We start from the raw sequence: 12,830 nt of genomic DNA on the forward strand, positions 1-12,830 counted from the left end.
CGCCCCGCCCCCCCGGCCGCGTGCCCGCGCGCGCGCCCCCCGCGCCGTGACCCATTTCGCCGAACAAAGGATTCGCGCTGGAATCTCGCTCAGCGCCGGGACCTAAAATGGCGCCGGCGCGCCCGCCCCCGCCCCTTCCGCGGGCGCCATAGAGACGGGGCGGGCGGAGCGGCCTCCCCTCGGCGGCGCTCTGTACGCGGGCGCAGCCCCGGCTCGCTGGTGCGGGCGGGAAGGCGCTGCCGCGGCATGGCGGGCGAGGGCGACTCTGAGTCGGGGAAGGTAATGGAGGGCGGGGGGGGGCGGCGAGGGGCGAGGAGGAGGAGGAGGAGGATGAGAAAAGATTAGATCGTGAGGAGGAGGAGGAGGAAGAGGATGAGGAGGAGCTGCGCGGCACGCGGCTGCCCGCGGCCGCCCCGCGCTGGGGACACGGGAGGTCATTGCAGAGCAGCAGTGACCGTCCCGCCACCGCCCCGGCCCGCTGTTCCTCCGCCCGAGGAAATAGCTCGGGAACAATACACGGAAAGCCACGGCGGAACGGAGGCTCTGCGGGGCCCGGCGGGCGGGGCCGTGCTGGCTGGGCTGCCCCGGGCCTTTCTCTCGGCGGGTGAAACGCCGTGGTGAGAGTGGAGGGTTTGTGAGGCCGGTGGTCAGCAGTGCTCAGACATAACAAATGATGCTCAGCCTGGCAACAGGTGAGACGCTATTTTAAAAGGATGCATCACGCTGCAGGGATGTAGCAGGGGTACCTTCTTAGCCAACAACAGCAAGATATCGAGTGACTTCTTCCATATGAGAGCAATTGAAATTACTCATTAGGGGGTTCGACCAACATAGAGCACATCCTTTCTGTCTTGCTTGTACACAGGGACAGCTGATAGCTGTCCCTAGGGAGCAAGGATAAAACTAACGCTGGGGCTTTCCATGCTTGCCATCCCCATTACCACAGTGACACAATGACTTCTCTCATAGAGCTGTCAGCCCTCCACAAGCAGTTGAATACTGTAGTACTCCCTCTTTAAAATCTACTTTGCCAAGTGGAATACCTTCGCAACTGAATAAAACAATTCACCTTTGATGAATTTTGCTACAGTTGCACACGTGATTCGTCATGCTCTCATGATTTAAGCGCAATAGACTGAAACGTATTCTCACACCATCCCTGACCTAAGGATTGACAGCAGAAAAATGTGCAGGTGTTACTGAGGGGCAGCTGCCTTGGCCCTGACCCATGTGTCCAGCCCCTGCCTAGACAGAGGGTTAGGTCATAAATTAGTCTTTTGTAAATCTTTTTATTCATTATTGAGTGTAAGGTTCTCTACTACATGCTCATTCTCCAGTAACTAACTTTTTTCAAGCACATATGCTTGCTTCAGGTGCTAAAATTACATGGCATGACCAACTGCGTACTTGATTGTAACCTTCCTTGTTTGTTGTGATGTAACAAAAATCCTGGATTCTTAAGGGTCTTCTCCCTTCCTTTTTGGGGGAATGTAAAGGTAAAAAATGAAGTAGTTCATTTGTAATATTCAGTGGAAAGGATGTATCAACGGTTTTGTGCAAAACTATATTATATAAATTTATAGTTAAGTCTTCCAAAAACATCCCTGATATATCTGTACCTCTTCACTTTTGGTCGTCTCTAACCCTGGATGCAGTACGTTCTCAACTGGTTATGCTGGACTATTAAGATAACAAGTCAGTTTTACAGTTGAGTTGGCATCATAGACTTCTACAGAAGTGATTTTTTTAATTTATGGTTGGTTTTTTTTTTATTTTGTTTTGTCTTACAGTCCTTTAAACTCCTGGGATTTCTCGATGTTAAAAATGTTCCATGTGCACGAGAGTCAGTGCTCTATGGCTCCTTGGGGGCTTTAGTTATGGGTCTTGGACATTTTTTAGCAACTAGTAAGTATTTATTCCTTTTGGGTTTTATATATTTATTTGCTAGCAAAAAAAACCTATTTGCGTTTAGGTGTTATTAATAATGGGAAGTCATACAAGTTGTTTTCTCTAACTTTTCAGACGATTTTTTGTTTTTCTTTCAGGCAGAGTCAGAAGATCTTGTGATGTTGCAGTTGGTAGCTATATTTCCACAATGTTAGGATACTGGTATGTAAAATGCTTCTTCAGTTTTGACTGGCCTGTGTTGGCTGAATTGTACAACAGGATCCCCTGTGTTTCAGTTTTCAGAAACAGTGTTTCATGTTGGTTTTGAAACCACATTAAAAAACCTGCCTAGCAAAGCATCCTCTTCCTTCTCCCCAAAATACTTCTTTAAAGGAAAACATTTCACTGTGTTTGAATGTTTATGTTTATATATATATATTTTAAATACTTCCTATTGTTTCTTGAATCCTAAACTATCAACTCCCCCACTTTCTATTTTTCTTAATTATTTTTCCTTTTCATACCCCATCCTTGTGTCCTAATTCCAAAGGCAGCATGCTTAATTTTACTAGCATTATCCCATGTGCTTGCAACTTTTCAGCTGCCTGAATGACTCTGGTTTGATACTGCCACTACTATAAAGCAGGGAATTGTGTTTCCTTTTCATCCCCTCCTCTAGGTTTTACTGCAGGTACACCTTGGCCCAGCAAAGGATCCGGCAAAGAATGCTTAAAGAAGGAATCAAAAACAGAATTTTATTTGAAGGCAGTTATCTTGATCCAGAAAACAAACAAACTGGCAGTGAAAGAAGTGATTCATAGGTTGCTCCGGAAGAGTTGTGGTTTAATACATTTTTGGGAAAAGGTGGTCCAAAAAAAAGTCAGTCTACACTGCAAGCCTGTGAGGTGTCTAAAACTGGTAAATCATGGTTTTCCTAGCAAACCTGAGCAGGAAATTCATAGTGAATCTGTTAAGTCGGTACAAGCCTTGCTTTGTTTCATGTATGTATGTATGTGACTGCACACATTTGGAATGACGTCCTGTTAATCATCTGGGAGCTGGTGCGTTCTCTTCAGGGTCTCAGAGGATTGACAACAGTGATTTGGGACTGCTTTAACTTCCATTATAAACAGAGTGTGGTTTGTTTTAGCAAAGTTGTAATTACATCTCGTTTAAATAGAGGAAAATATTTTCATCACCTGTTGAGTAAATGCTATTATTAACAGTGCTGTTTGTGAAACAGGAATATTTGAACAGTAGGAGAAGGCTTTGCTTGTGCAAAGTGGGTGATAGTCAGCAGCCTTTGTAAGATTTCAGCTGCAGGATAACCAGATAACTTACATACATTGTGAAGCTGAAGGTTTTCCATCTTTGTTCTGTTTCAAACTATGAATAAAATCACACTTCAGAGCAGTCTAAACTATGTAAGTAAATAATTTTTTACTTCATTTAAAATCCTGCTACTTAAGACACTTCCTTACTATTTGTGGAATCATAATCTACATTATATTTGTAAGTAGCAATGTTTGTTTTATCTTTCATTTTTTTTTTCTTTAAAGGCATGTTCTACAGTGATTTTTCAGTTAAAAGAAGTATCAGTAGATAATGTCAAGGAAACCATCTTATTTGGAAATACAGTGTTAGGTCTAATAGCGTATTGGTAAAAAGATGAGTGATGGCATCACTCGCTTGCTTCTGCCTGCACGAGTGACACAATGTTTTTATTTTTTCATGTAATGATTTATGGTCTGTTATGCTGTAAGCACTTTGTGGTCTAAAGTCATGTCACCAAGCAAAAATAGTCCTTTTCCCCCACCCTGTACTTACTCTGAGAGAGTTTGTGATCTGTTGTTAACTCATGTTGGTGCAGGGAGGTTTGAAAATCCAGATGTTAACAGCAGTACTGCTCCACTTATTTATTTGGAAATATATTTGAGAGCACTGAACAAACATGCTATTTACACTGAGAAAATTAAACTTCTACCCTCTGTGGATTAGCTTCTTATAAGAAGAAAACAAACCTATATACTCTGATTCCTTTTTGCCCCTCTATTCCTCATGTTTGTTCTGAAGGAAACAAAGATACATTTTATTGAGGACATTGACTTACATATTTTATATAAAAAGTCTTCAGAAGAATTAATGCAATGAAACACTTACTGTCCTCACTGCAAAATCCAAACTGAGAAGTTAATTGGTAGGTAATTCAGAAGAGAAGAATGTTTCCCCTGGTTCTGTGCTGGGTGGGGGGCCAAAGGGATGCAGGAGGCTTCTCCTTGGGGTGGAAGCTGTTGCTTCGTAAAGCCCTTGGAGCAGCAGTGGGAAACTGAGTGAGCCATGAAGCTGGTCTTAACAAGCTCCTGTTTTAATACATGGTTGAGTTCTTTCCTATCTGAGCTAAGAAAAGAAAGTGCAACCTAAGCAGGGGGTCTTTTGGCTGCAAGGTCATAGGTCAGCTGGGGGGTTTAGGCAACAAAAGCACAGGGATGAAAATTCACTCTTTGGCAGAGAGCAGTTGTAGAGAGAGAAGTGAAGGGTGTTTTGTGCTGATGGGAAAGAAGTTAGCATGTGCATGATGGCATCCTTCAAAACGCAAATACTGCGACTGGTGAGAAAGAAGCAACATTATGATACTGTGTAAGTCAAAAAAATCTGGGGAAAATTTGCAGCATTAAATCCTCTCTGGTGTTAATTGGTGTTGGTATAATTTACTGTGTTTAAGGATATTAGCCCAATAGCAGCTTAACCACGGTTTTAGCAGTAACTGTGAAATGCTAGATGTATCTGCATTGCGTAGATAACTCATCTAATACTTCTGCTTCACTGTGCAGAGTGTAAAATGAGCATGCCAGATGTTCACAAAAAAGCTGGGGAAGAGGCAATGTGCAGGCAGCCTGGCCAGCACATTGGAGCTTCAGTGTTTCAGTAAAACTCGAGATGGAATTAACTGAAAGTCAGGCCTTTGCCTAATAGGGCAGGGATATAAGACAAGGAAGAGGTGAGCAGGACTCCATTAGTGTGAAAGGGATGCCTGCAACAGCAGAGGGAAGAATGCTCATGGTCAAACATGCAGGAGAAAAAGTCTGGCATAATTCCTCGAAGTGTTGGTTCCAGCTGCTTCCGTGCCAGCTATGGAGAGTGAATGGAAAGTGACTGATGGGTTAGCCCAATTAAAGAGTGAGAGACAGGATAAAACAAAAATATCTCAAAGCTATTAGTTGTCATAAATTAGGATACATTGACAAGAAAACAAAAATTTCTGTTATTTAAGTAATTCTGACATTTGAAAACAATGACAACTATTTTTAAAAATAGTTATTTATCTCTTACTGTTAATTTCACAAATCTTAAGTCATTGGTGGAAATGCGCACCACGCCTCTGTATTTAGTATCAGACTTGAAATGTAAAAGAATTGCAGCTCATGACAGATATGATAGTGTTTGCTTTGCTTTGTCTAAATTAAAACTTACCAGTTACTAGGATGGAAAAGAAAAAGTAATTTTAAAGATGTTTGGTTTTCAGCCCCCTCAGAATAAATCATAAAAAGGGAGAGAATGAAGTATAGCAACTTGAAACTGTATGTTATTAAAACCCTGTTTATTTTACCGACAGTTAAGTTGCTTGGTCACTGAGCAGTGACTGACAAGCAGTTTTTATCCCTGAAGTTAGGGAAATCCTTCCTTAAAGCAGCCTAAACCACCAGCAAAATAGAGAGATGGGTTTATGGCCCCTTTGCTCCGCCACACCTTTCTCTTCCTGTTCCCCGCAGTAACGATTCTCTGGGAAAAGGCGTTTGCAGCCTCCTCCAGCAGGAGTGCACACTTGGGACTCCAGCAGTGGCCAGAGGCCACTTGTGCAAGGTGTGTCCTCCAGGTCCTTCGGGAAGGGAAGTCACTGTGGGAGGCACCAGGCTGAAACCTGGAGATCGAAGGTTAATTGCCAGCCCGGTTCCCAGAGCTGCGTGTGATCATGTGCCTTCAGTGCCTCTCACAGGTGCAAATGTCCTTCTTCAGCCATTGAGAGGCTCAAAACTTTTCTAAAGGTGACAGCACAGGCAATTACAGCTGCCATCCCAAACTTTTCATTTATCTTTTTATCCAAGCAGAGATTTTATGGAGATCTGGGCCCTCTCTGCATTTTGCAGGCTTCCAGATTCTTTGTGTGTCACCGCCCACCCCGAGTCCTTGAGTGCCGCAAAGGAAAGGTCATCTCCTGTCGCTGAGCCTGGCTTTTGGTAGGTTTTTTTATTTGGGTCTGGAGGAAGTACGTTTGTTATTTCTGGTATAAGCAATCCAGGTAACAATGAAGTACTGTGTGAATTCAGCTGTAATGAGCTCCCAAGCAAAATATTTTCTCCAGCTTAGTAGACTAATTCCCATACTTCTCTTGTTCCTATCCAGACATTTAGCTCAAGAGCTTGGTGGTTACCAATGAAAGTTGTTTGCTTGCTCCATTTAACTCTTGAAACAAATATGTTGTTCTTGCCTTGGAAAACTGATCAAAACAAAGTTTTACAGTAAATTCAGATGCTCAAGGAGATGATCCTTTGATATTTTTTTCCCCCCTGTAAGTGAAGAACCAAGAACTAACTCCATATCAGAAGTGGAACTGAGTTTTAGTCAATGTGAATCAAGGCCTTGGAACAGGTTACTTTCTTACATTTAAAATGAAAATATTACATTAAGCACATACAGCTGCTAAACCTTCAAAGGGTGGTGGAGGAGGAGGGTAACGAGAGGTAGAACCTTGGATGACAGTTTGAGGAAAACACAGACTTTTGTTCATGGGTAACGGCACCCTGACTAAGGGTCGGTTCGCTCTTTTTCACACACTCCTTTGGTTTTTTTCTGCTTGAGTTCATAGTTTGCCTGAGAGCCATCCAGCAGGGGGTCTGCCTGTTCCTTCGGGAATAGGTCACGACATCCTTATGTCTGCTTGTTTTCAAGATTAAGAGCAGTTTGTTCTGAGGCTATTTTAATCCTGCCAGCTTCTGTCATCTGTCATGAGCAAGAGTGCGTCAAAACGCTCAACTCTCCTGAGCATGCCAGGAGCCCTCTGGCAGTACCTAAAATGTACCATGGGAGTGGACAATTAGCACGGCGGGGATCTTTCTCTTTAGACTGGCCACAGCTCCAGCAATACCCAGATTGTATAGAATGGTGATCTGCTTAACAGAAAAAGATTCCCCCTTTTCCTGCTCTGGAGAGAAGGAAGCACATGCTTTGCATGTTTTTTAAACTCCTTGTTTATTTTGTCAGATGCTGTAACAAAGAGCAGCAGGTGTGCTCTCAGCCAGTGTGAATTTTCTCTCTAGACAACAGATCCTCATCTCTCCTATTAATGGCAAATGGCTTGTGATAACTCTGGTGCTCACAGTGTGCTTTTATCCATGACACATCTTGGTCTTCAATCCTGCATATACATGCATGTCAGGTCTTTGGAGTTCACTTACAAGCTTTACAGCTCTAGCTGATATTCATGCTTTCTGTCATCCAGGTCAAGAGTTCTTGCCACCTTTACCTTTGCCAGGTGGCCACAGTGAGAGATCTTTCTCCACCATGTCATCACTGTGACACTGCACAGATGCTGTGGAAACAGGATGAGAGATGCAGCCCACCTGCCATTGCTCTTTGTTATGTTACTTAAGCAATTAAAGGGAAGCTAATACCCCTCCCTTTCAGGAAACGTTCAGGCTCTGGATGAGATAGTGGCAATATCTCTGAAGATGAAAAGCCAGTAGCAGGTTTATTACTGGACTGATAAATTTCCACAAATGGCTGTTGCAGGAGTCCTTCACAGAGCAAATACAGAGAAAAAAAAAAAAAATTCTGACAGCCTGTTCCTCAAAATACAGCGGAAAGTACCCTATTCAGACCCCCCAAAGAAATCTGGAGCTACCAGTGATTGTTCCATGCTGTGCTTATAATGCTTTCATCCAATATTTAAAGCCCTTGAGGGCTGTCCTGAGGCAGCACTGGGAGGCCATGACAGAACTTGTTTGACTCTGTTTTTTAGCTCTGATAGTATCCCAGTGTCATATTCTTCCATTACTGCCTACTGAGACTCCCAGATAGATAAAAAGAGCTCAGCCTTTTCTTCTTAAACCTCACAAGGTTGCCTTGAACCAGTACCATAGAGGCCTTCTTACACCCACTAACAAGCACAATGGCTCTCTCCTTCCCAAAAGCCAGTCAGCATTAATTTCTACTCAGAAATTTCACTATCACCATTCATCCTTCCATTGGGGTCACCATACCTCAGTCTGTACATCTCTCTCACCCACACCTGAGCTCTGCAAGAGACTTATCTCGAGAGCACCTAAGTGGGTCACAGAGTTGCCACCTATCAGATGGCCAGGAAGCTGCTCCCTCGGATCACGGCTGGGTTCCAGCAGAGCGAGGGATGCCCCAGCACATGGCTGTGTGGACGCTCTCCATGCTTCAGGAATGCTGTGAGATGCCACAAACCACACCTCTGTGTGAAGTCACAAACTCCTGGTATGGCACCAAACCAGAAAAAAGTCAGAAGGGTTTAGATAATGATGTAGCAGCAGCAGGGTCCCTCTACTGAAGGCCTCCTGTGGGATCCATGCTAATTGGAATACAGCCACCATACGAGGAGGAGCTCATGCACTCCCTCCCTTCCCCCACCAGCCCTTCAGTTGCTTTCAGCGCTGTAATATTCCCGGGTTTGTTCTGGAACTAGAGAAGGATAGTTGTACTTAGTAAATAATGGACCTTCCAAGGCAGTAAGTACCTACAAAAACAAGATCATTCCTGGAAACTTTTCTTCACTGTCTGCAAGAATCTGCTGAAAGAAACGGTTGGAGTCTCATTTCACTTCTGCGGGTGTTTCCTTAAAGGAAAAAAATAAAAAGAGGCTGGCCGGCTGCCAGGCTGTGGAGGCACATAAATATCCTGGGGCTGTGCCAAGGCAGCCGCTGAAGCGGCAGCAGCAGCAGCCCCCTCCCAGGAATGTCCGGGAGCTGCTGATTTTCAGGAAGTGTCTCCAGGCCTCCACCACCTTCTCCATCGCCAAGCAGACTGTGGAGTTCTCTCAGTGCCAAGCAGGGCTGGGCTCAGCGTTCAGCCCTGCGGACTGGAGCAGTGGATCACAGTGATTGCTCCCACCTCCTTCCCTTTGGAGGAAGCAGCTCCTATTGCAGCCACATACAGGAACCAGCCAGTCATCTCGAGCTTTGGCAGCTGGTGTGATGCTTGGTGGGCTCTGCTCCACACAGGAGATACTTCTTGTAACAAAGGGGCGGGCAAGTTCATGCAAAAAGGTGTGACTGATAGAATATCCTAGGTCTGGGATCCAAATACCCAGATGGTGACATTTAAATATTGTGTTCGCTGATACTTAAGTATTGAAGTAGTTCTTACTGAGCTATCACAGCTGCTTTCTCCAAGGTCTCTCAGACTAAACAGGGCGAACACACAAGATATTTAATTTGCACAAGTAATTTCCAACTAATGTTTCTTTTTGAGGTGCTTGTCTCACTGTTTAACAATAGGTTAGATCTTATTGTTGATGTTGTTTTATAGGGCAGATGCTTGCCTAATGGACTGTCCACTAGAGGCTGGGAAGCAGTTAGCTGAATCACAGCCCTGCTGAAGAGGATGGGACTTACAGAGGCTGCCAAGCTGAATGTGGGCCAGGAGAGTGTTCTCTCTGCAAATAAGTCAGCCTGCAGTCTGAGCTCCATCAGGAAATACGTGGCCAGTGGATGGAGAGATGCACTTATCCACCAGTACTGACACTGCTGAGCAGGGCATCTAATATTGCTGCCCAGCTTTGGGCTTCTTGCTCAAAAAGGATGTCGAAAAACTGTAGAGATTCCAGTCATGGGCTCCTAAGTTGTCCACAGAGCTCAAGGCCTGCCCTCTGGAAAGACAGTGGAAGGAGCTGGATTTAGTCTGTGGGGTGAACTAATAAGAGCCAAGTATTATGTGCAAGACAGTCACAAAGATGGAGCCAAACATCTCCTGATAGCTGCAGGAGATGGGATAGGGGCAATGGCCACAAATTCCAATGTGGGGGCTCCAGGCCAGGCAGGAGGACAGGCCTGGTTTACTCTGAGGGCAGTGCACTGGGCAGCCCAGAGAGGCCATGTAATTTCCACCCTTTGCAGGTTTTCAAGCATCTCTAGACAAAGCCCCAGCTGACCTGAGCACAGGTGCCAGTCCTGCTGCAAGCGGGAGGATGGACTCCATGTCCAGAAGCAAATCTCTATGATTCTGCAGCCTACAGAGACACAGAGAATCTGCAGAACCCAAGGCAGGAAAAGCCCAGTGCCATGCAGAGGACAGCCTTTTTGAAAAGCATCCCTTTTTGCCTTCAGGAATTGTTCTCTCCAATGCAGTACTCCCAGGCTGGGTGGGAGGCCCCACAGCATCACAGGTGCTCTGGCAGCAGCAGGAAGCACATAACAGAGAAGACAAAGTGTGCAGCATGTGGAGGTGCCAGGCTTTGGGTACACAGCTCTGCTGCTCACAACCTGCATATGATACTCATCTCTGGTAGCTCAACTTTTCTGAGTCTTGTTTCTCAGCAAACCCCAAGTGTCTAAGCAAACCCCAAATGTCACTTCTTTCAGAAAAAGATATTACAAGTAAATATTTCTTCAAGACTTAGTAATTTCTTCCCCCCATCTCTATGTCTTGCCCATAGTTTTGATTTTAGTAACTTCTAGGACCAAAAGTACTCAGTAGATCAAAGATTGTCTACTAAACCAGAAGAGATAACAAAAACTTGCTCTAAAGTAACACTTGCATATCAAGTCACCCACAAGTAATTGTATTTCTAGGTTTTTTACACTTGCCTTTGTTTTTTGCTATTGATGTTGACAACATGTTAAACATTGAGCATCTTTTTTAAGCTACAGCTAAGTTTACATAGCAACCAACATAGCTGAATCCTCCTGCCACTCCCAGTACTGGCAGAAAGACAAACTAAGGCAAGAGTCATACCCAGAGTAATTGCTGGCCAAGTCCTGATTTCAGCCAGTTCCCTGTAAGAGCTGGCTCTGGAGAGGCCTTCTGTGCTGGAGGAGATGGCTGGTGCCTAACAAAGCACCAGGGATGAGGATGTGTGTGAGAGAGGCGCTGCTCTAACTTCACCACAGCCAGGCTGTTACACACACGAGTTACAAAGCACTCTTCTGAGTTTCCCCGTGCTCCTCAGCAGCTTTTTCTGACACCCTGGGGCTTTCCCCATCCTCCACAGTGCTTTGGGCCAAGTTGTCTCCAGCTCTACATACTCCTCCCTTGCTAGTTCACAAATACAGCGTGTGCACGCTTCCTTGCTTGGGAAAGCCCAGCCCCTGGCAGCTAACATCTGCAGAAGTGTCAAAGTATTTCATGTCTCTGCAACTCCGTTTGAGTTCTTGCGGCTTTGCCTGAGTTGCCCTGTTAGAAAGCACTGGCCTAGTTTTTCAAAAGGTCATGGACAAGGAAACTTCCTAATCTTAAAATATGACTTCACCTATTTCTATTAAAAGCAGTGCTTGGACTGTTGCAAGGAAAAAAAAAATTAGTGGCTTACATCATGAGTAAGAATTTTTCTTTCAATGCAAGTGGCTTGGACTGCACAGGATGTAGCGAGAAGACTGATTTAATTCATTCCACTATCAGAAAAAGTGGGCACAATGTCTAAAAATCTCTTGGCTGCTGACTGTCCTGCGGTAGGCACAGAAAGAAGCTCGTGTACAGGTGCCACTTACACTGAGCTCCTACACACAGGTGGCAGCACTGCCGAGTACTCCTGGTGCAGCAGAGGAAGCAGCCCAGCACACTGGGAAGCCCAGCTCCCGACAGCAGAGCCGGGTGTGGGGACAGGGATCTCATAAGCCGCCCCAGAACCAAAGCCTGCCCCTGATGTCCCACAGCTGAGTCTGTTTACAAAGTCCTCTCACGCAGGACACCTCCCCTCGCCAAGCCCGTGGGGTGTCGGAGAAGCACCTCCATGTACACAGTGAGTATCCTAGCGACTGTTACTAGCAAAGGCAGAAATACAGCTGGAATTTGTTTGGTCGTTAACCGGGCGCTTCCTCCCGGGACAGACACCGCAGCCCTGCCTCGAGCCTGCAGCTCAGCGCGCACGGCGCCCTCGGGCAAGGCGGGGCGGCCAGAGCCCGCTCAGGGATGGATGGGACGGCAGCAGCTGCGTCAGACAGGGCTGCAAGGACAGCACCACCAGCAGCACTGGCACTGCTGCCAACAGCTGCACAGGCACCGTGTGCCATGGTCCCATTGTCACAGAGCTAAGCCCGAAGCTATCCAGGTTTGTACTCTCTTAGGAAAAATACCCATCTCAGGTAGAAAAAGGCAAACCCAGTTTGCACTCCAAAAGGAAAAGCACCCCGAAACATGAGCCCAGACCCCAGTGCTGTATGCCACTATCTGTGCTGCTCTAATCCAAGTACTTTCCTGCATGTAAACAAACCCTTGTAAGCTGCAAGAAATCACTGAACACGACAGATGGCTCAGCCTCTCGTTTTGGCAACGTACAGCCGTGCCCTCCTCACCTTTCTACAGCCATCAGCTGTATTGTCCCTTTTAAATGCAAACTGTGGGTTTACTGTTAGTTACTCTTTAGGTAACTGCTTCTCTATAAAAGCCATTTTCACATGGCAAAATAAATCCCTACTCTAGGAATATTCAGAGCTACGTTGAGTGTGTGGGCGGGCCCAGGCTGAACACACAGCTCCATGCAAGCGCTGCTCTCCACTCAACTGTGACAAATCGCGAGCAGGACTGTACGTGGACTTCTCCACCCCCTCTCTGAGCTACACGTGTCCCAGGTAGAGCATGTGCTGAAGCTTTTTTGAATTCTGTTTCTCAGATAGTGCTGAACTTACCAAAACAGCTTTTGTTGGAGAGGAGTATTTTTAATAGAAACATGATACTCCTTTTTGAGCGTGAGTTGAAGCGCCTCACGT

General features: G+C 45.5%; 1 protein-coding gene across 1 annotated transcript; it reads left to right on the top strand.

The window, feature by feature from the left end:
* Window positions 1-36: 36 nt before the first annotated feature.
* LOC121358728 (cytochrome c oxidase assembly protein COX20, mitochondrial) lies at window positions 37-3,307 on the top strand. The gene is made up of 4 exons (XM_041477162.1): window positions 37-279; window positions 1,791-1,905; window positions 2,046-2,109; window positions 2,567-3,307. The coding sequence occupies exons 1-4, from the start codon at window positions 247-249 to the stop codon at window positions 2,706-2,708; spliced, it is 354 nt and encodes a 117-aa protein (XP_041333096.1). The 5' UTR covers window positions 37-246; the 3' UTR covers window positions 2,709-3,307.
* The last annotated feature ends 9,523 nt before the right edge of the window (window positions 3,308-12,830 follow it).

This window comes from Pyrgilauda ruficollis, unplaced genomic scaffold, assembly GCF_017590135.1.
Source record: "Pyrgilauda ruficollis isolate IOZ18807 unplaced genomic scaffold, ASM1759013v1 scaffold4, whole genome shotgun sequence".
Classification (NCBI taxonomy): domain Eukaryota; kingdom Metazoa; phylum Chordata; class Aves; order Passeriformes; family Passeridae; genus Pyrgilauda; species Pyrgilauda ruficollis.